The sequence below is a fragment of the Triturus cristatus genome, chromosome 6, assembly GCF_964204655.1.
Source record: "Triturus cristatus chromosome 6, aTriCri1.1, whole genome shotgun sequence".
NCBI lineage: Eukaryota > Metazoa > Chordata > Amphibia > Caudata > Salamandridae > Triturus > Triturus cristatus.
Window position 1 is genome coordinate 21354266 of NC_140589.1, and position 22081 is coordinate 21376346.

A 22081-nucleotide genomic window follows, 5' to 3' on the forward strand; every position below is an offset into this window, starting at 1 on the left:
TTGCTGTGACTAGGTCACAGGCCAAAAAGTGCAACTCTGAACAAGTGCTGGATCCTGGGACAATGGACCAGACACAACCCAAGAGAAAGAGCAGTAGGGTTAAGGCTGTGCCTTCCCCCCTGCCTCAGGGAGAGAGTCAGCCCTCACAGGAGGATGATTCTGAGAGCCCTGAAGGAACTGTCCTAGAAGAACTGGAATCTGACCAGGTTGAGTTTCTTAGGACAGGGGGACCTTCAAGGGCAGATCTGAGGCAGGCCCAATTAGACTGTCCTTCTCTTGAACCCCTCATACAGCAGGCTGCTGCTGAGTTTGCAGGGAATGCTCAAGGTACCCATAGAGTGTATTGGGATGAAGGGCTGCTATATTCATAGGCTAGAGACCCCAAGCCTGGTGCGTCCAGGAGGTTGGTCATACCATTGAGTTTCAGAGGTTTTCTTCTTACCTTGGACCATGATATTCCCATTGCAGGACACTTAGGCCAGAATAAGACCTGGGACAGACTTGTCCCTCACTTTCACTGGCCTCACATGTCAGAAGATACGAAGGAGTTTTGTCGCTCCTGTGTCACCTACCAAGCCAGTGGCAAATCAGGTGGCACCAAAGGCCCCCCTCATACCACTACCTGTGGTGGGGGTTCCCTTTGAGAGAGTGGGGATAGACATTGTAGGACCAATGGACCCCCAAACAGCATCTGGGCACAGATTCATACTGGTGATAGTGGACCATGCCACCAGGTACCCAGAAGCTATACCCCTAAGGACCACAACAGACCCTGTTGTGGCAAGGGCCCTACTTGGAGTATTCTCCAGAGTGTGTTTTCCAAAGGACGTTGCCTCTGACAGAGGTGCCAAGGATATTTGACTGCAATGTGGAAGGAGTGTGGTGTCAACTACAAATTCACTACACCCTATCACTCACAATGCAATGGGCTTGTGGAAAGATTCAACAAGACCCTAAAAGGGATGATAAAAGGTTTACCAGACAAGCTTAGGCGAAGATGGGACATCCTTTTACCCTGCCTTCTGTTTGCTTGCAGAGAGGTACCACAAAAGGGGGTTGGCTACAGCCCTTTTGAGCTTTTGTTTGGGCATCCTGTAAGGGGACCCCTGTGTCTAGTAAGGGAAGGATGGGAGAGACCTCTCAGACAACCCAAACTCGATATAGTGGATTAAGTACTTGGTCTCCGCTCCAGGATGGCAGAGTATATGAAGAAGGCTTCTAAAAACCTTGAGGCAAGCCAAGAAGTCCAAAAAGCTTGGCATGACCAAAAGGCTGTGCTGACTGTGTCAGCCAGGACAGAAAGTGTGGGTGTTGGAGCCAGCGGTCCCAGCAGCACTCCAGGACAAATGGTCTGGACCCCACACTATTGTTGAACAGAAGGGAGAAGTCACCTACTTGGTGGACCTTGGGACTCCCAGAAGCCCCCACAGGGTGCTTCATGTCAACAGGTTAAAGGAATATGTTGACAGGGCAGACATGGGCTTACTCATGACTACAGATGAGGGGCAGGAGGAAGAGAGTGACCCTCTCCCAGACCTGCTGACTCAGAACCCTGATGATGGTTCAGTTGATGGTGTGGTCTTTTCTGACGGCCTCACTGACCATCAGCAACAGGACTGCAGACAAGTTCTACAGGCCTACAGACATATGTTCTCTCTGACCCCAAGTCAGACAAACTGGTGCAACCATAAGGTGTGACAGTCTGCCTGTGAAGAGTAAAATCTACAGGCAACCTGCCCATGTCAGGGACTGCATAAAGATTGAGGTACAAAAGATGTTGGAGCTGGGAGTCATTGAACCTTCAGAGAGCCCTTGGGCTAGTCCTGTAGTTCTTGTGCCAAAACCTCACACCCAAGATGGTAAGAGAGAGATGAGGTTTTGCGCGGATTACAGAGGTCTCAATGCTGTCACTAGGAGAGATGCCCACCCAATACCTAGGGCAGATGAGCTCATTGACGGATTGGCAGCTGCCGAGTTTTTGAGTACATTTGACCTGACAGCAGGCTACTGGCAAATCAGACTAGCTGAGAATGCAAAGGCCAAAACTGCTTTCTCGACCCCAGGAGGACATTATCAATTTGTGGTAATGCCCTTTGGTTTGAAGAATGCACCTGCCACTTTCCAAAGGTTGGTGAATCAAGTCCTTACAGGTCTGGATGACTACTGTGCAGCTTATCTTGATGATATTGCTGTCTTTAGCTCCACCTGGGAGGATCACCTGGTCCACCTGAGGAATGTTTTAGAGGCCCTGCAAAAGGCAGGCCTCACTATCAATGCCACTAAGTGCCAGATAGGGCAGAGCAAGGTTGTGTACCTGGGCCACCTAGTAGGTGGGGGTCTGGTTCAACCACTGGAGAGCAAGATCCAGACCATAAAGAACTGGACTCCTCCAATTAGCCAGACTCGGGTCAGAGCTTTCTTGGGCCTTACTGGGTACTACAGAAAGTTTGTTAAGAACTATGGGTCCATTCTGACGCCACTTATTGACTTGACCTCTAAGAAGATGCCAAAGAAAGTTCAGTGGACAGTAAGCTGTCAGAAGGCATTTGATGACCTGAAGCAGGCCATGTGCACTGCACCTATTCTGAAAAGTCCAGACTACTCCAAAGAGTTCATTGTCCAGACAGATGCTTCTGAGTTGGGTCTGGGAGCTGTTCTTTCACAACTGAATATAGATGGTCAAGTCCAGCCCATTGCTTTTATTAGTAGAAGGCTGACCCCTAGAGAGAAACGTTGGTCAGCTATGAGGGGGGCCTTTGCTGTGGTTTGGGCCCTGAAGAAGCTGAGGCCATACCTGTTTGGCACTCACTTCAAGATTCAGACAGACCATAAGCCCCTCTTGTGGCTAAATCAGATGGAGGGTGAAAATCCCAAACTTCTTAGGTGGTCCATTTCCCTACAGGGGATGGACTTCACAGTGGAACATAGGTCTGGGACTGACCATGCCAATACAGATGGACTCTCCAGATATCTCCACTTTGAACATGAAGACTCAACTGGTCAAGGTTAGTTTAATGTCCCTAAGTTTGGTGGGGGGGGAGGGGGGGGGTTTGTGTAGGAGAGTAGGGTCTGCTTTCTATGTTCACCCCCACTTTTTGCTTTTGCATCACTGGTTTTCGACTTAGATGTGGCTGTGGGCCTGCTAATCAGACTCACAGCCCAGCTGTTCTCTCTCTAAATTCACACTATGTACTTTAGGTACATAACGCAATTGGTAAGGATCACCTTCTAGGTGTACCCTAGGCCTACCAGGGCCTGCAGCATGTATTATGCCAACCCTGGCTGACCTTCCATTATGACACAACTGGCTGATCACTCAGCTGGGGCAAGGTCGGGTAATCACCCCTTGCTTAGGTGTAGTATTCCTATACCTACCTTATATATAGACACATGGTAACCTATCAGTCACTCCTATGGCAGGCCTTAACAATCCTGAAGGCAGAGTGCTTGGTAACATGTGAGATGGTGCTCTAGCATGAGCTGAGCCTGTCTGCAGCTTTCGGAACCATGTCCTTATAGCTGTTCTATGATATCGCCTACCATATACTCTTAAAGTGCCTTATAATCCTCGCGGTTATGGTAACTATGGTTTGGCTGTATCAAAACATGTCGTGTAAGGTGTCTAACACTTTGGAATACTACCCCCACACCATTTCTGGCGATGAGGATAGTATTCCTCCCTTCTAGAGGGAGAAGACATGTTGAAGACCTACTACCCGGTTAAAGTTAACCAGAGCCCCAGCGTCACAGAATGGATGCTGCTGCCACAGACACAAGTCTGACCTCCTGCTGCTGGGAGTCCTTCCAGCGAGGGAGGCTTGGACAATAGGTTTCCTGCCTTGGGAGGTGCTAGCACCACCCTAGACAGGCCTTAGTGTATTGGGGCAGGGAGGGATGAATGAAACGAGACACTGCCTGGGGCACACAAGGTGTCCCATGCATAGTCCAGTTCAAACCGGTGCTGGGGCACTCCAGCCCCAGTCCTGGCGCGAAACTGGACAAAGGGAAGGGGGTGTGACCACCCCCCTCCCTGGTCCCACCCATAGGAGGGACCTAGCAGGTAACCCAGCCCCCTAGATTAGTATAAGAGTGGGAGCGGAGTCCCTAGGACTTTGGATTAACCTGATAACTGAAACTTGAACAGAAACTCTGGACCTTCGACATTCGACTACGGAAGAAGACTGAAGAATCTCCCTTGTGGCCAAGGAGTGGCCACCCTGTGCAAACAGGCACCATCAAGCGACCCGCCGTTTGCTTTGCTGAACGTTCTACGAGGAACCGACTGCAGAGCCCGACCAGCGCCTTGACTTCCAGACTTCTCCGACCCTGATCCACATCCACATCCACAACAAAGCTGAGATCCGTGGAGGCGAAGAGAGACGTGGGACCGGCTACCTGGGAAAATTGGCTACTTGCTTCCAGCGCAGCTTCTGAGGCATCCTCGAAGTTGTGCTCTGGGGATTGACCATCTGCACCGAAGATCAGCCCTCCACACTCCACGAGTTCTGCGTGGGGCCCTTCTGCATTTTCCTGCTCGATGCGTCTGTCCGGTTACTTGCCCGTTGGCGACGACGAACCTTTAACTTTCCACCGCTGGTTTGGCTCATCCAGACTGGCCCTTGCTTCTCTGTGAAAGAGAAGCACCTCAGGCCTTCCTGGTCTGCAACAGAAGCGAATCCTTCATTCTGCGTGGTTTGCGCTTGCCAAGGCTTGTTGAGCCCAAACTCGACATAGACGCCGCCAACAGCAAGAGCCCTCGTGGGACAGCTCGCCTCCTGGTTCTGGTCGTCCTCGACGTCTCCTGGTACCCGTGGCTGCTGCTCTTCACCTGCATCTTCACGACATCGCCTGGTTCCTTCCTGGCTCCTGGCTGGTGACCTAGACTCTGTCCCCTCTGCTTGCAGGTACCTTCCTTCTTGATCCCATCCTTGGGATCCACCGGACACTCTTCACTGACTGCCTGTCAGCATCTTTTCTTCAGGCATCCATAGGAGTCAACGACGAAACCCGACGCAAGTTCACACCTATGCACCCGCAGCCCGTGGGCTAGGTAACTTGAGTACTCCGGTGCTCACAAGGGTATTGACTATCCTAGTGTCTAGTTTCCAAGTCTCTAACTCCTAGTTCCTCCCGAAGTGTCCTAAAACTCTTTAATTCTAAACATTACTATTTCTATCGACTTTAACGCATTACGCGTGAGTGTTTCCACTCTGCACCTGAATCCCGTGGGCCTCCCACTGCCTAGCAACTGATAGGATAGTGTAGTCCCAGCAATTCCCTAGGCCTAACCTGTGTCCGTGACAGTGGTTCTTATACCACTTACTTAGTATATGGTGTGCGTGGCCCCTAGGGCCTAACTGTATTACTTACCTGTGTGACTTATGTATGCTTAAATAAGACTGTGTTGTACGTCCCTCGAATCTCATAAAGAGTGCTGAGGGTATTTTGACTAGAATAAATACATTCTATTTTTATAATATATCTGTTGTGGTGTCCTTTCATTTGGTATTCAAGGGATTACATATGGTGTAACAGCTGGCTTCACATGCCATTCAGAGTTTAGCCTAAGATTGCTCTTGTCCATGCTACCACTAGGATAGCTGGTCTATAAGGTTGACTTAACAACCAATCACCACAAGGGTTGTTTGGACTGATACAAGGTGTACACTAGAACTAGTGACATCATATATCAGGCCAACTTCTCACAATGACATGGTGGAACAGGAAGAACATAACGCAGGGGAGACCTTTCACACAACTAATTCCAACAGTGATCATTACAACAGACGCTACCCAACTGGGGTGGGGAGCCCACATGAAGAACCTCCAGGTGAGGGGGCTATGGACCCAGCAGGATGCGATAAAACCCATCAACTTCCTAGAGGTAAAGATTGTGTTCCTAGCCTTGAAGGCTTTTCAGAAGGAGCTTTACGGAAATAGGGTGTTGATTGAAACAGACAATACAACCACAATGTTTTACATCAACAAACAAGGAGGAACACAATCAATAACACTGTCCACCCAAGCCCAGGAGCAATGGAGATGGGCTATCCCAAGGAACATAGACCTATAGCAATCCATCTTCCAGGGAAGGACAATGGAGCGGCAGACAGACTGAGCAGACAAACATCTGCATCCCACGAATGGGAGATGAATCAATCAGAAATTCTAAAGATCTTCAAAAAATGGGGAACACCGCAAATTGACCTATTTGCAACACCCCAAAATGCCAACACTTTGCATCCAGACAACCATGCGCACAGTCCCTAGAATGCGCTATGGATAGACTGGTCAGGTCCCTTCGCTTACGCTTTTCTCTCCCCGATACCACTGCTACACAAGGTACTCAACAAGTGCAGGACCAGCCACATGACACTAATCCTCATAGCACCACAGTGGGCCAGGCAAACCTGGTTCTCACTGATAATGGAAAGGTCGCAAGGCACAACGCTCAAGCTCCCCAACAGGAAGGACCTCCTAACTCTGCAAAGCGGAACGGTCCTACACCCAGAACCAGAGAGCCTAATCCTGGCGGCGTGGCTCCTGAGGACTTACAATTTTCTCACCTCAAAGTACCAGAGAGCACAATGGCAGTACTCAGAGGCGATAGGACCTACAACAAGGAAGTGTTGAAGTTGAAAAGATTTTATATAGCGCTCTATCACCAAATGGTTTCTTGGCGCTGTAGGCCGGAGACTAAACCTGAAAGAAAAGGGGAGGAAAGAGTTTAGGAGGGGTAGGCTAGGGAGAACAGGTGAGTTTTAAGTAAGAAGGGGTGGAACGGATCGCAAGAGGAGGTGAGTTCCAGAAGAGGGGAGCAAGAGTAGAAAATCTGGTGCCACCAGATTTCTTCTTACGGAAACGGGGAACCTCAGGAAGGAACAGAGTGGAAGAGCGAAGGTCTCTGCAGGGGACATATGCAATTATTTTAGATCTATCAAAAGCGGGGGCAGTGCCAGTGAGGGACATGAAAGTCAAGCAGCCTATCTTGAAAAGTGAGCGTTCCCTGATGGGAAGCCAATGCAGAGCCCGTAATACAGGAGTAATGTGACTAGATTTAGGAAGCCTATAGATGAGGCGGGCCGCTTGGTTCTGGAAGAGTTGTAGGCGGCGACATTCAAAAGCGGGGATGCCGACGTAAAGGGCATTGCCGTAAACTAGGCGGGACGAGATAAGTGCTAAAATGATGAGTTTAAGAGCTTCAACTGAAAAATATCGTGAGATTTTGCGAATGGTTCTGAGGGCCAAAAAACATGAAGACACTACGGAACTAATCTGAGGGCGCATGGAGAGGTCATGACTAACTTTAATGCCCAGGGTTTTCACAGAGGCTGAAGGTAAGGGAGGGGAGCCAGGGGTGAGGGGCCAGAAAGCAGAAGACCAGGGGTTGGAGGGGCCCCCGAAGAGAACCAGCTCGGTCTTATCGGGGTTCAATTTCAATTGGTTAGAGTTCATCCAGTTGAATATGAACGTGAGCGTGGAGTGCACCTTGAGAATGGAATCAGGGGAGGGAGAGAGATTGAAGATGAGCTGGAGGTCATCTGCGTAAACGCCGCGACCTCCATATCCTGAAAAGCAACAATAAGGGGGTAAATGTAAAGATTAAACAAGAGGGGAGATAGTGAAGAGCCCTGGGGAACTCCGCAGGTGACTGGGTTAATGGGAGCAAGAAAGCCCTCCAGGCGAACAGCCTGAGTGCGGCCGGTTAGAAAGGAGGTGAGCCAGGCCAGGGCCGAACCCCGCAGGCCGGCGCCTCTGACACGGTCGAGAAGGATGGAATGATCAACCGTGTCAAAGGCGGCAGAGAGATCGAGGAGGACTAGGGCCTGGGGGGAGTTGGTATCGGCGCTGCGCCTAAGCTCATCTTCTACAGAGAGGACAACGGATTCCGTAGAGTGAGCTGGCTGAAAACCGGCCTGATTAGTTGCTAGTAGGTGATGGACTTCAATGTGGTTGGAGAGTGAAGTGGTAATGTGACTCTCCAGAATTTTGCTTAAGAGTAGCAACAATGAGATGGGTCTGAAGTTTGAAGGGACAGCAGGATCGACACCGGGCTTTTTAAGGATGGGTATGATGGTGGCAGATTTAAAAGTCAGGTACAGAGCCGAGGTTGATGGAGGTATTGAGAAGGGAAGTAGGAGGGGCCGGACAACGGGAGAAAATATCTATTAAGATGTGTGCTGGGCAAAGATCAGCAGGGGAACCCGAAGTAACTTTTCCCAGGAGAGAGCGGAAGACCTCTTCAGAGATCAAAGGGAATTGATCAATGAAGGAGGATGGCAGGGCTCGTGGGGGACAGATAAAGGAGGCGGGTGCCAGAGGGATATTCTGTTTTATGATGGCAATCTTCTCAATGAAGAAGTTGTTGAGGGCATTACACAGAGTTTGAGAAGGAATGGGCCTAGAAGCGGCTCTATCAGAGGCAGAAAGTTTGTGCACAATTGTAAAGATCTCCTTAGGCTTATTAATTGCCAGATGAATTTTCTGAGAGAAATATTCCTGCTTGGTGGAGAGAATGGACTTTTTGTACGCCTGCAACAGGGCCAAATAGTGAAGCTTGGAATCGGGACAGTATTTGCGGCGCCAGAGGCGCTCCGCCTGACGGAGTGCGAGTTTCTGAGATTTAAGGGTATTCGAGAACCATCTATTGGCATCATGAGGGCGACGAATTCTGACGCGTCTGAGAGGAGCAATCTGATTGCAGGCTTCAAAGAGCCAGGTATTGATAAGGGCTACCTGCTTATTTAAAGGGAAATCAGTCAGAGTAGGAGCCGAAGAGGCTAATGAAAAACCTAGAGTGACCGTATCTACTTTATTCCAATTTCGAGCATAAGTGTTTTTTGGACATGGGGGAAGGTTGACCTCCGCCAAAGGAGCGGAGAAAGTGATAAAAAAAATGATCAGACCAGACACAAGGGGATATATTAGGTATGGAAATGGGAAGATTGACGGTCCAGACTTGGTCAAGAATGTGACCGTGAATGTGAGTGGTAACAAGAATATGAGGGATGAAGTTAATGCTATGGAGGGTGTCAGAAAAATCTTTAGACATAGAGTCTTCACGTGGGTCCCCTGGCCAAAAATTAAAATCACCTAATAACAGAAGAGAGGAGTTGTTAACGACCAGGGTGGCTAGAAGATCCTGTATGGCTGGGATGAAGTGGAACATGGATTGAGGGGGACGGTAGAGCAATACAACAGTGAGAGGGGTCGTGAGATTGGTAGAACGTACCACCAAAAGGTCGACTGATGGAATAGAGAGGTAAGGAAGAGGTTGAAATAGGAGGTTAGAACGAACAATCATAGCCACTCTGCCCCCCATCTTACCCTCAGGGCGGTCAGCACGGAGGATATAGTAGGAGTCTGGGAGAGAAGTGAGAACATCAGGTAGGGAATCGGCAGTGTACCAGGTTTCAGTTAGACACAAAATCTCAGGACTGGAGGTATTAAGAAAGTCAAAAAGCTCCAATTGGTGCTTAACAGCAGAACGAGTATTGAGAAGGGAGACCGAGGCCAAATGAGGGGGGCAAACCAATGATTTAGAGGAGGAAAAGGGAGAGGTAAGGCATGAAAGCATGGCGTGGGGCGTAGGTATAAGGTTAGAGGGATCAATGTGGGCAGGGCGTGCAATATCTAGTGAGTTGATCTTAGCCAAAGTAGATGGACAGATGGGCCAGGTGTCGTGGCAGGCCAATAGTTGACTAGATGAATATGTAAGGGAATAGGCAGGGTGCAGGGCCCCAGGGCCCGGCCTGGCACGGACGGGCGCAGACGGGCTTGCCTTTAGCGCGCCCGCTGCGTGCGTCCGCTGCGCGACCGGGGCAGGCACATCGATCAAATAGGGCCTGAGGGGGCGTGGCCTAGCGATAGTGGGCGTGTCCTCGGCCCAGGGATTCCCCCACAATGGCGGCGATCCAAACTCTAGCCCCGCGGCAGCGCCTAGATCGGCTGCGCGGTCCAGAGGACAGGCACTGAGTGAGCACAGAGTTAAAGTAAAAAGAACACAGCACAGGTATGCCAAATATACAATTTTAAAAGATTAACTAGCGCTCCCGGCTTCCGCCTCAGGAGTTAGTTCCAAGCTGATGCACAGCAAAATGGAAATGGATCACAAGGGATTCAACAGTACTAAAATACTTAACATATTTACTACAGAATAAACTAAGCTACACATCTATAAGGGTACACTTGGCAGCAATCGTAGCTTACACGAGAGGAGAAACCGGAAAGAGTTTCTTCACACCACAAGTGGTCAAGAGATTCCTTGAAGGAGGAAAGAGAATAGCTCCTCCAAAGAAGATGCCACCACCCACCTGGAACCTCAACGTGGTACTCGCTCATATGATGGAGTCATTCGAACCTATACACAAAGCAACTTTATACATGCTCACACTGAAGACAGCGTTTTAGTGGCAATAACATCACTACGTAGAGTAAGTGAATTGCAGGCTCTAACACTACTAAGGGTGGGCGACAATTTCCGTTCCGCTCGCAGAAATTTTGAAATTTCGACATTTTCACGCGGAACGCGAAAATGTCGAAACTTCCGCGATCTACGGGGGAATGGAAATATGCAGGGCAGGATACATTCTGGCACGATGCTCCTGTCATTTTAAACCTCAACAGGAAGCACAAACAGATTTAAAGCAGGTGCCCGAGTTGAAGGTCACTTTCAGTAACGCATTAATCAGCACAAAAGATTCGTGAGCACGGTGGAGGCTAGGCAGGTGTGCTTTCTCTCCATATCTACCGTCAACAATTTGCTGTAATCCTTGATGGAGGTCTGTGCATCCATGAGTTTCGTGAGCGCAATCCCCGTGTAGTTCCTGACACCAGGAAGTTCTGTCTCCTCATCTGCTGCTCTGGTCGGTCTCTGACCCTTTATAAAACAAGAGACATGTTAACTGCATAGAAGCCCTGCCGTTGGGCCCCAGCCCACACACCAGTGGTGTGCAACGTCTTCCCACCCTTTCCCCACTATGATGGACAGCTAACTCGAGGGACCCCGGCGCCCATCGGCGCGGTGGCAAAAGTTACAGACGCACATGGTCGCTGGAGACAACTCTTCTGGCCCTTTACGCAGCTGTAGTGTAGGAAAAGCATTATACATTTCATTACCCACCGAGGTAGCACTTACTGATTAACCAGTAGAAACTACTCCAGTTGAGTATTGCACAAAAGGGGGCATCTTCTTGTATGCAGGGCAGGATTCCTTCTGGCACGATGCTCCTGTCACAAAAATTAAACCTCAACAGGAAGCACTTACAGATATAAATAAAGCAGGTGCCCGAGTTGAAGGTCAAAATCAGTAACTCATTAATCAGCACGAAATCTCCACAATCACACGAAATTTCGCGTGATCGCGGAGATTTTTTGCCGTTTCGCGATATTTTGCGAAAGTCACTTTCACAACTTAAAGTAGTCGGAGATAGCCACTAAAAATTGGGCAGGGTAGGGAGAATTCTTGACACCAGCATGGGGTAGAGTACCCTGAAGAGAACATGGCAGTGCTGGAGTACCAAGAAAGTGAACAATAATAACATGGGTGGCGTTCACGTATTTCACAGGTAAGCTTAAGTCGGCCGAGAACCGCACAAGAAAGGATGTTGGGAAAACATATGGTAAAATGACCTATTTCAAGAGAAACACCTTCCTTCCACCCAGCAAACCAATCCCAACATGCACAAGGCTCCCAATCTACAAAGCACCTGCGAGACCAAAACTTACAACACCCCACAGCATTCTTATACAGTTCCTGCTCCTTTCACCAGGTCACATCTTGAGCACTTGCCTCCTTAACACCCACAATATTCCTGCAATCACGAAGACCCCAAACAGTCATACTCCAAGCTCTGTACTCGCAGCTACCAGTAAATACACCCAGCTTACACTGAGCAGTCTGCTAAACGCGGTAATCCTTCTTATCCTTAAAACAAAGAAACCTTCCCTCATCAAACACTATACCTCCATTCCGCACCGCTGCCCCTCACACACAAGTAAAGTCCCTCCCATTACCAGCACTCAATCAATCAATCAGTGACACTTATAGAGCGCGCTACATACCCGTAGGGTCTCAAGGCGCTGGGGGGGGGGTGCCGCTACTGCTCGAACAGCCAGGTCTTCAGCTTCTTCCTGAAGGAGAGGTGGTCTTGGGTCAGGCGCAGGTCGGTCGGGAGGGAGTTCCAGGTCTTGGCGGCCAGGTAGGAGAAGGACCTTCCTCCTGTAGTCGCTCTTCGGATGCGGGGGACGGCGGCGAGGGCGTGGTTGGCTGATCGGAGGTGGCGTTTGGGAGCGTAGAAGTTGATCCGGCTGTTGAGGTAGCTCGGGCCTTGGTCGTGTAGGGCTTTGTGTGCGTGGGTGAGGAGGGGGAAGGTGATTCTTTTGTTGACGGGGAGCCAGTGAAGGTCTCTCAGGTGTCCGGTGATGTGGCTGGTTCGTGGGATGTCGAGGATGAGTCTGGCCGAGGCGTTCTGGATCCGCTGGAGTCTCTTCTGGAGCTTGGCGGTGGTACCGGCGTAGAGGGCGTTGCCGTAGTCCAGTCGGCTGGTGACGAGGGCCTGGGTGACGGTCTTCCTGGTCTCGGTGGGGATCCACCGGAAGATCTTCCGTAGCATGCGTAGGATGTTGAAGCACGCCGAGGAGACGTTGTTGACTTGCCTGGTCATGGAGAGGGAGGAGTCCAGGATGAAGCCCAGGTTGCGTGCATGGTCTGTTGGTTTGGGTGCGGTGCCCAGGGCTGGAGGCCACCAGGAGTCGTCCCAGGCGGAGGGGGAGGAGCCCAGGATGAGGACCTCCGTCTTGTCAGAGTTCAGTTTCAGGCGGCTGGTCGTCATCCACTCGGCTACCTCTTTCATCCCTTCGTGCAGGTTGGCTCTGGCGGAGGCGGGGTCGTTGGTCAGGGAGAGGATCAGCTGGGTGTCGTCGGCGTAGGAGATAATGCTGAGGTTGTGTTTGCGTACGATGGCCGCGAGGGGGCTCATGTAGACGTTGAAGAGGGTGGGGCTCAGAGATGATCCTTGAGGGACGCCGCAGATGACTTCGGAGGCTTCTGATTTGTATGGTGGTAGGCGGACTCTCTGTGTCCTTCCGTCAAGGAAGGAGATGATCCATTCCAGCGCCTTGTCCTGGATTCCGATGTTACTGAGGCGCTGTACTAGGGTGCGGTGGCAGACCGTGTCGAATGCCGCGGAGAGGTCTAGGAGGATGAGGGCCGCTGTTTCTCCATTGTCCATCAGGGCTCGGATGTCATCGGTGGCGGCGATGAGGGCGGTCTCGGTGCTGTGATTGGCTCGGAAGCCGGACTGTGAGGGGTCGAGGGATCCGTTCGTCTCGAGGAAGGCAGCCATCTGCTTGTTGACGGTCTTCTCGATGACTTTGGCTGGAAACGGGAGGAGCGAGATGGGGCGGTAGTTCTTGAGTTCGGTGGGGTCCGCTGTTGGTTTCTTGAGTAAGGCGCTGAGTTCGGCGTGTTTCCAGCTCTCAGGGAAGGTGGCGGTGTTGAATGATGTGTTGATGATGTCTCGCAGGTGGGGTGCGATGACAGCGTCGGCCTTGTTGAAAACGTGGTGAGGGCAGGGGTCGGTCGGTGATCCGGAGTGGATGGAGTTCATCGTGCGGATGGTGTCTTCGGTGCTGATCGGGGTCCAGGTGTGGAGGGTGGTGGTGGGGGGTGATTGTTCGGTCATGGTGTGCGTTGGTTGGTTGTTGAAGCTGTTGTGTATGTCCGTGATCTTGTTGTGGAAGTATGAAGCGAGGGAGTTGCAGAGGTCTTGTGATGGGGTGATGTCGTTGTTTCCTGCGCTGGGGTTGGAGAGCTCTTTCACGATGTTGAAGAGTTCCTTGCAGTTGTGTGCGTTGTTGTCCAACCGTTCCTTGAATGCTGTTTTCTTGGCGGCGCGGATAAGCTGGTGGTGCTTCCGGGTGGCAAGCTTGAAGGAGGTCCTGTTGTCCGGTGTAGGTTCCCTTCTCCAGACTTTCTCGAGGGCTCGGCAGTTCTTCTTGGAGCTCTTGAGTTCGTCGGTGAACCAGCACTAAGGCTTGAGCTGCTGCTTCTTCCACCCCATGTCGTCCACGCGCCGATGGCAGAGTACTGTGGAGAAGGGCCAAACACACAGCAAGCAAGACGCAGCCGCCAGCATGTGAGGAATGTGACAGCCGAGCGCAGGAGCTAATGGAAGGTGACCCGTGGCCTTGAGTTAATGTGAGCTTCGTATGGTTTATGAAAGCGGGCACCTGTGTTGTTAAACGGGCACCAGTGTTTTTTTTTAAAGCAGGAAGGAGAGGGGAGGGTGTGCTGCATGCTGTGGCCACTATCAAATAAAACCAGTACAAACTTGCGCACGCTGTAAAAAAACAGCAAACAAACTGGTTAACAAGTGGGAGGGATGGGGTAAGTTCAGCCTAGAGCACAGTGTTTCCCTTTTGGGAGCGAGCTTTGAAACCATCTGTTTGAAAGTTATTTACAAACAGATGGTTTCAAAGCTCGCTCCTGCAAGGGAATCGCCAAGCGTGCACACTTTGCCATTCAAAGCAATGCAAAGAGTGCACGTTTTAGGCTGAAAAAGTGAATCGATTACTAAAGGTCTCCCCCTATGCAGCGCATGTGCGCTGCGTAGGCGAGACCTAAAAAGGAAAGAAATACTACAATTCCTGGCCCCACCACTAGATGGTGGAATAATTCACAGCAGTGAATCCAGAAAATTCTTCAAGCTGCAAAACTACGCCGACTTGTCAGAAACTATTCGTTTCCTCTGGTCTGAGGAAGCAAGGATCAGGGCTGCTGTTCCTAAATGTGAGAAAGTGGCTCTGTATATACTGTTCCCAAATAGGTACAGTGTGTACAGAGTCCACAGTCCCCAGAGGTTTGGCAGAGGCGAAAGTTAGATATAACCTTACTCTCTAAATTGGTAGCTTGGTCGAGCAGTAAGGCAGTATCAGAGGACAGTGTAAAGCATTTGTTGTACACACTCAGTCAGCAAATGGTCTCACACACTCAATAACTGAACTCTAGGCCAATGGTTTATATATAAAAAAATATATGCTTGTTTTATTTTAGCACCCACAATAGGTATTAAAATATACTTTCTCAGAATGAGATGCTTTATATAAATACTTGTGCAATATGCAATTGACTTTTGTAGAAAGTTACAAGTGGTTGCAATAGGCAACACAATTTTAAACACAATAATGCATTGAGTTCAATGGAAGTTTCAAGTTATTTGCAACAGATTAGTTTTAGGATTACTTTTGGAATTCCAGGACTGGATCCTAGATTCAGTCCTGGGTCAGTACTTGGAATCAAGTGGTAAAAGTTGACTTAATTAATGTGATGATTTTTAGACAATATTTTGCTATTTTAAAAGTTGACACTTAGAAAATATTTCATAGAAAACAATGATTCCCTATGGAAGAAAATTCAAGTTGCAGGTATAGTATGTTCTCGTTACTTTTGTAATCCAGTACTGGGTGCCTAGACTCAGTACTGGGACCTTTATCCAAAACAGGTAAGTAATTACGTTTTCAGATATTATACGATTTTTAAAGAATATTTAAAGATTGCAGAAATTGACACAAGAAATTTCACAGAAAAACAGTCAATGATTTCCTACGGGAGAAAATTGGGTTACTGGTAAGTACAGTTGTAAGTATTTTTCAGAGTCAGTGCTGGGCACCAAGATCCAGCACTGGGAGCTCACCTAATATCAGGTGAGTATTTTCGTTTTCGTTAGTCGGCTGATTTTTGGTGAATATTTTAGGTTTTGAAAAGTCCACACTTAAAAGAAATTTCAGGAAAAAACAGTCAACGTTACCTTATGAAGAAAATTGAGTTATCGGATTTAAGGTAAATACTCGACTGGCAGAGTTAAGGTTTTGGGCATAGACTCGGAGGTCTTCCAGGGTCAGGTAGGTACAGTGGTTACACCCTCAGCGGCACAGGGGCAGCCGGGTGCAGAGAGAGTTAGGCCCAATCTTATGCTATAGGAGGCCGGGGGGGCCTTGGTTGGTGGCTGCTGACTAACAGGCCACGCGGCTGTGGGAGCTGGGCTCCTGGTCACTTGCTGAGGGCAAATGGGAAGTAGATAGGTGTAGAGGTTACACTGCCAGGGCCACTCGGGCGGCTGGGTGCAGGGTGCTTTCGAGCCTTCGGGCGCTCAATTGATTTAAATGGGAAAGCTCCGGTTTAGAAAAAGACTGCAAGCTTGGGGACGAAGATTCTTCAGGTGCCACCACCACTTCGAGTTGGGTAGTTGGAAGATAGGTAGGTACCCCGGAGTTGGGCACAGGGTGCTACGGGGCGCAGGGGTGCCTTATGGTGTCAGGAAATCTTACCCTCTGTTGATCGCTGTTGGGTGGGGCACCTGGTTCTGAGGCTGCAGGCGTCTTCAGGAGCGTCGAGGGAAGTCCTTGGGTGCCGGACTCTGGGTCACAGTCGCCGTGAGGTCTTTGTTCACTCCGGCACAGGCCAGGCTTGGCGGGTGCAGAGTGTGAAGGGTTTGCGGTTCCGGGCTCATGCCAGGGATTCGAAGTAGATTTTGAGTAGAACCTCTACTCATGGGAGTTCCAGGGGCTTAGAGCCAAAAGGTAGCCAGGTCCTCCGGGGTTGGTGAGGTTGCTGGCCACGAGATGCCGGGTTGTAGCAGGAGCAGGTTCGAGGGTCGACAGGCCGGTAGGGCTGGGGCCAAAGCAGTTGGTGTCTTCCTCTTCTTAGCAGCTGCAGGGCAGGTCTTCTTTCTTCTAGCTCTTCTCTGTATTCTGGAATCTGGGGAAGAATGGTTCAGGGTGCCCCTAAATACTAGATTTAGGGGCGTTACAGGTAGGTGAAGGGCAGGGACCAATGGCTCCCTGTCCTGGGGTGGGTACACCCCCTATCCTGCCTCTCTCCTGTGGGAGGGGGGCAGTAGCCTAGTCCAGATTGGGCAGGGCTTCCCATCTTCAAGATGGCGAGAGCCCGGAGATGTGCTTCACCTCGCCTCCCCCACCTGAGGGGTGGGGTTGGCAGGCTGGCACATCCCCTGTCCTTATTTGGGGTTTCCGCCCAAGCTTCCCGCCAGAGTGGGGGGTTGCAGTGGCCTGGGGAAGCTCACAGAGGCGGCATCCCTTTGAAGCTTCCTCCTGCCCATCCTGGGGGGAGGAGATTTAGCACCTCGCCCAGGATGTGCATTGTTGCAGGCCCAGGAGAGCAGGAGCTCTCCTACCCAGGGGTCCAGCAACATGTCTGCTGTGGGGCATCCTAGGCAGCCTCTCAGACCAGACGTGCATTGTAGGTTAGGTTTCAGGGGGCATCTCTAAGATGCCATCTGGGGTGCTTGGTACATTAAATCCCACACTGGCATCAGTGTGGGTTTAATGTGCTGAGAAGTTTGATACCAAACTTCTGTCTTCAGTGTTGCCATTATGGTGTTGTGGAGTTTGTGTTTGACGAGCTGTCAGCACCATGTACTCTTAAATGGCAGTACTGCACTTACAGTGCCCAGGAATGGACCTGGGTACTGTAGGGGCACAGGGCTCCTGTGCCCACACCACTGGCATAGGGCACCCAGCTAGAGGGGTGACTGATACATGCCAGGGCAGTGTAGGTGGTGGGCATGGCACACGGGGATGTGTGCCATGTCGACTCTTTGTTTTGTCTTGTATCCAGATACTCAGCCTGCAAGGGCAGTGTGTGTGTGTTAGGGTACAGGGCCTCTAAAGGTGGCACAATGAGTGCTGCAGCCCTTAGAGGCCTTCCCTGGTCACAAGGCCCTAGGTACCTAGGATACCATTTACCTGGGGCTGAAATGTGGCCAGGGTTTGCCAATTTGGGTTTTGTGTTTTTAGGGAAGGAACATAGGCCCTGGGCACTGGATTGGTAGGAGTCCAGGGCACACTCAGTAAAAGTGCATTCAGCAATTCAGCAAAAATTGGGGGCATACCATGCAAGAAATACTAGATTTAGTGGTGTTACAGGTAGGTAAAAAGGTTGGGACCAATGGATCCCTTCCCTGGGGTGGGTACACCCCCTATTATGCCACCCTCCAGTGGGATGGGGCATAAGCCTTTCCCCTGTTGGCTGAGTCCACCCCCATCTGCAAGATGGCGGAGACTGAGAGTTGTGCTTCACCTCGCCTCCCCCATCTGAGGGGTGGAGTTGGCAGAAGTGGGCACACCGCTCTTCCTTACTTGTTTTTCCCGCAGGTTCTCCCGCCCAAAGTGGGGGTCAGAAACAGTGGGGACCAGTTGCTGAGAGCAGCAAGTGGCCTGGGGAAGCTCACAAAGGGCGCATGCGTTTGAAGCTTCCCCTTCGTGAACCCTGCCCATCCTGGGGGAGGAGGCTTGGCACCTCGTCCCAGGATGTGCATTGTTTCAGACCCCCAAGAGCAGCAGGCTCTCGACCCAGGGATCCAGAAACACGTCTTGTGGTCAGCCTGGACACTAGTGGTAGGTTAGTTTTCAGGAGGCATCTCTAAGATGCCATCTGTGTGCAGTTTTCATTAAATCCCTCACTGGCATCAGTGTATGTTTAATGTACTGCGAAGTTTGATACCACACTTCTCAGTTTTTAGTGTAGCCATTATGGTGCTGTGGAGTTCGTAATGATGAACTCTAAGCACCATATACTCTTAATGGCAGCACTGCACTTACAATGTCTAAGAATGGACTTAGACACTGTAGGGTTACAGGGCTCATGCACCCGTACCCTCACCACTGGTATAGTGCACCCAGCTAGAGGGGTGACTGTAGGCATGGCACGGCACACAGGGATGTGTGCCATGTCGACTCTTCACTTTGTTCTGCACCAAGACACGCAGCCTGCAAAGGCAGTGTGTGTGTCAGGGTACAGGATCTCTAAGGGTGGCACAATAAGTGCTGCAGCCCTTAGAGGCCTTCCCTGGTCACAGTGCTCTTGGTACCTGTAGCACCATTTACCAGGGACTGACCTGTGGCCAGCGATGCCAATTGGGTTTGGGTTTCAATGCACTTTTTTGGGAAAGAACATAGGCCCTGGGCACCTGATTGGCAGGAGTCCAGGGCACACTCAGTCAAAGTACATTCAGGAATTCAGCAAAAAGTGGGGGCAACCATACAGAATGAGGGCACTTTCTCACACTCATGCAGATATGCCCTCGCTTGGGGTATAGTGCACCCTGCCTTATGGCTGTCAGGCCTGCTAGAGGGGTGGCTTACCTATACCCACAGGCAGTGCTGGCTGGCATGGCACCCAGGCAGTTTACCATGTCGACTTTGTCATTTTTCCCAAAGCAAGGTCATGCAAGCTGCAAGGGCAGTGGCATGGTCCCAATAAGGGGGGGGGGGTCCCAGGGACCCTCTTAAGCTCCCAGGCCCTAGGTACCCAGGGCACCACTTACTAGGGACCAATTGTGGGTATGTTTTAGGGAAGAAGCACTGGCACAGGGGACCAGGTTGGCAGGGACCATGTGCGCTATCAAAACCACAACAAATACCTTGGCGAAACGTGGCGCTAACCATGTCAAAAGAGGGACTTTCTCACAAAGACATAAGTGACCCGCCATTCTCCTCGGCTGCTGTAATGCCGGGCATTTTATATATGTATATATAATCATACTCCGTACCTTAAGGTTAAAAAGAACTGGATCTGAGAGGCAACTGCCAGTGTAATGCATTCTTGGAAGGGATGCCTCCCAGGTGCTTTCTTTTCTGTTTGTAGTAAGACTAGCAGGCAATATTTTTGCCTTTGTGTTCTCTGCTGAAAAGGGGGGTTCTCTTCATTGAATGCTGCATTGCAGTTATTTGAAAGTTATATGAAGAGAAACTTGGAATGTTTAACAAAAAAAGAGGCCTCAGTCTTCCCTAGCACATATCTGTATATGAAATCATGGACAAAGACTTTCTACAGGGCTGTGACTAGAAGAGAAGGATACAAAAGGAGCCTCCAGACTCATGAACGCAGCTGGGATTTATTCAAGCGGTTTCAACTTAAATGAATGTTCCTACAATGTGGAACTAGGACTAGAGGTATGTAGCCTTTTCTTTTAGTTTTAGTCTTGTTTGATTCTCCTTTCCGAAACCGTTTTGGTTCCAGCAAACCTCTTTCACGGGAGGTTGTGTAAACAGTTTTGAATATGGTTTGCTTTTGAATTTTGGGGTTGGCAAATAAGGTGTTATTAGTGTGTTTCCTGTTGGTGAGGGCATGTGTCCTGTTTGTGAGGCAGGCCACTGCCCTTTACTATGGACATGATCTTCGAAAGTGCATTTAATTAATCAAAAATGCCTCTTCTTTCAGATATTGAGGACATGATGCCCATCTCACCCCATGTGTTTACTGCAAACACCATACAGCGCATCACCTGCCATCCGCCACGGGGACTGCCAGAGCCCAGCATCTGGTGGGAGCGAGAAGGGACCCGGATCGTCCAGCGAGATCCCAATAATGACGGTGATCTGAGAGTGTACCAGGATGGGAAGTACTTGGTTTTTAGTCCGAGTGAAGAAAAGGATGCTGGAACATACACTTGCCGTGCTTCGAACAAGGCCGGGGAGCGAAGGCAGAGTGTGACCATAACTGTGGCAAGTAAGTGAAAAAGTCCTCAATCAGCATCAGGTGCACAAAGAGACAGATGCAGGTCAATGCAGCTTTGGGATACCTTAATACAAAGATAGGGATGGCCAGTCTGGCTGTGAGGAGCTCTGTGGTTCAGCCTAAGATGTGTCAGTGTGATGAAGCAAGTAACACCGCTGAGTACATTGATACAAAAGAGTGTGGCAATCAGGCAGTGTCTGCAAATGTGCCCTGACTCTTTAAGAGCTTGTCAGTCTTTTTGAATCTTGCACCGTCCTCCTTGCTTGTGTGAGGAAGGCTGCACACGTGGGTCTCCTCTAATTGCATCCCAGCCAGAGCTGAGCTGATCCGAAGCTGTGTTTAAAGTGAGCCTTCAGCATACTGGGCATAGGCAGCCCTTCAGGAGGTCTGAATTGTAATGACCTCTTTCCTTTCCACAGCTATCCCCAAGTGGCTAGAGAAGCCCAAGGACAGCTTCCTAGAGGAGGGCAAGCCCGGTTATCTTCATTGCCTCACCAAGGCCTCCTCGAAGCCCCAGGTACTGTGGTTTCGCAACGGCAATCCCATTTTTGACGTGAGTACCTAGAAAATCCTTTGGATTGGTTGGCAGATCATACTGTTACATATTGTGTTGAACTCTTTCTAAATTCTGTTCCGCTACTGCTTGGCTGATCCTGCATTTATTCCCTTTCTTGGAGAGAATTTTTGTAATCCATCCAAGTTCTGTAATGCCTACTGGGTGCGGTAGTGCCACATGCCGAGGTTAACAATCTTCACTTGTTTCATTGCAGGCTGTAAATGGATTTTACGTGTAGTCTTATTTTCAAATGTCTGGATTGCTCACAGGCATGCTGGTGTTTATGGTCTTCGTTGTAATGTACTGGGTTGAAGTAAAGTTGTACTGACTGAAAAAGACCCTTACAATGGCTGATCTGTCTTCCCTAGGATTCCCGCTTTGAAATCTTTGAGAATGGCACGTTGCGCATCAACAGCGTAGAGGTTTATGATGGGACTTTCTACAAGTGTATCAGCAGCACTGTCGCTGGGAGCATCGCGGAGCAGGCCCGGGTGCATGTCCTTGGTAGGTGCAAGCATCCTTCATCTGCATGTCCGTTAAATCGTGGGGCTCGGAGGGATGGATCAGCTGGGAGGAAGAGTGTCATTCTGTCCGCTGTGCTTATGCTTCAGGTCTCATGTGTCTCCTAAGGCTCTCCCTGGTAGACCACTGGGCTGGTGGTTCCCCAAAGCACGTCATTTCCACTCCTTGACATTCCCTAGTGTGGGTAGCCATCACCTTCTCCTAAGCAGGAAGAGGTATATAGATTCCGATCATGGACCACAGCTACAGGACTGTGCAAATGGAGCCACAAGCTATAATGCTACTGTCTGAGCAGTGCTCATTAAAAGCGATTCATAGAGGAAAGTAGTTTGTTTGTGGTGGACGAGTGTTCACCTCGACTAAGGCCACCACCTTCTTGATGTCACACAACTAAAAAAAAAAAAAAAAAAAAACCTATGCTCAATCCCTGGGTGCGGCTCGACAGTGCCTTCACAGTAGAAAGT

The 22081-nt window shown here is 50.1% G+C and overlaps 1 protein-coding gene across 1 annotated transcript in view; it reads left to right on the forward strand.

Annotated features, from left to right (window-relative positions):
- The window catches only part of PTK7 (protein tyrosine kinase 7 (inactive)), a 632664-nt gene that overhangs the window by 301544 nt on the left and 309039 nt on the right, over positions 1-22081 (forward strand). Inside the window, exons 7-9 of the mRNA XM_085610156.1 lie at positions 20243-20530; positions 20959-21092; positions 21464-21599. Coding sequence (XP_085466282.1) covers positions 20243-20530; positions 20959-21092; positions 21464-21599 — 558 coding nt within the window. The remainder of the gene's footprint in view (positions 1-20242; positions 20531-20958; positions 21093-21463; positions 21600-22081) is intronic.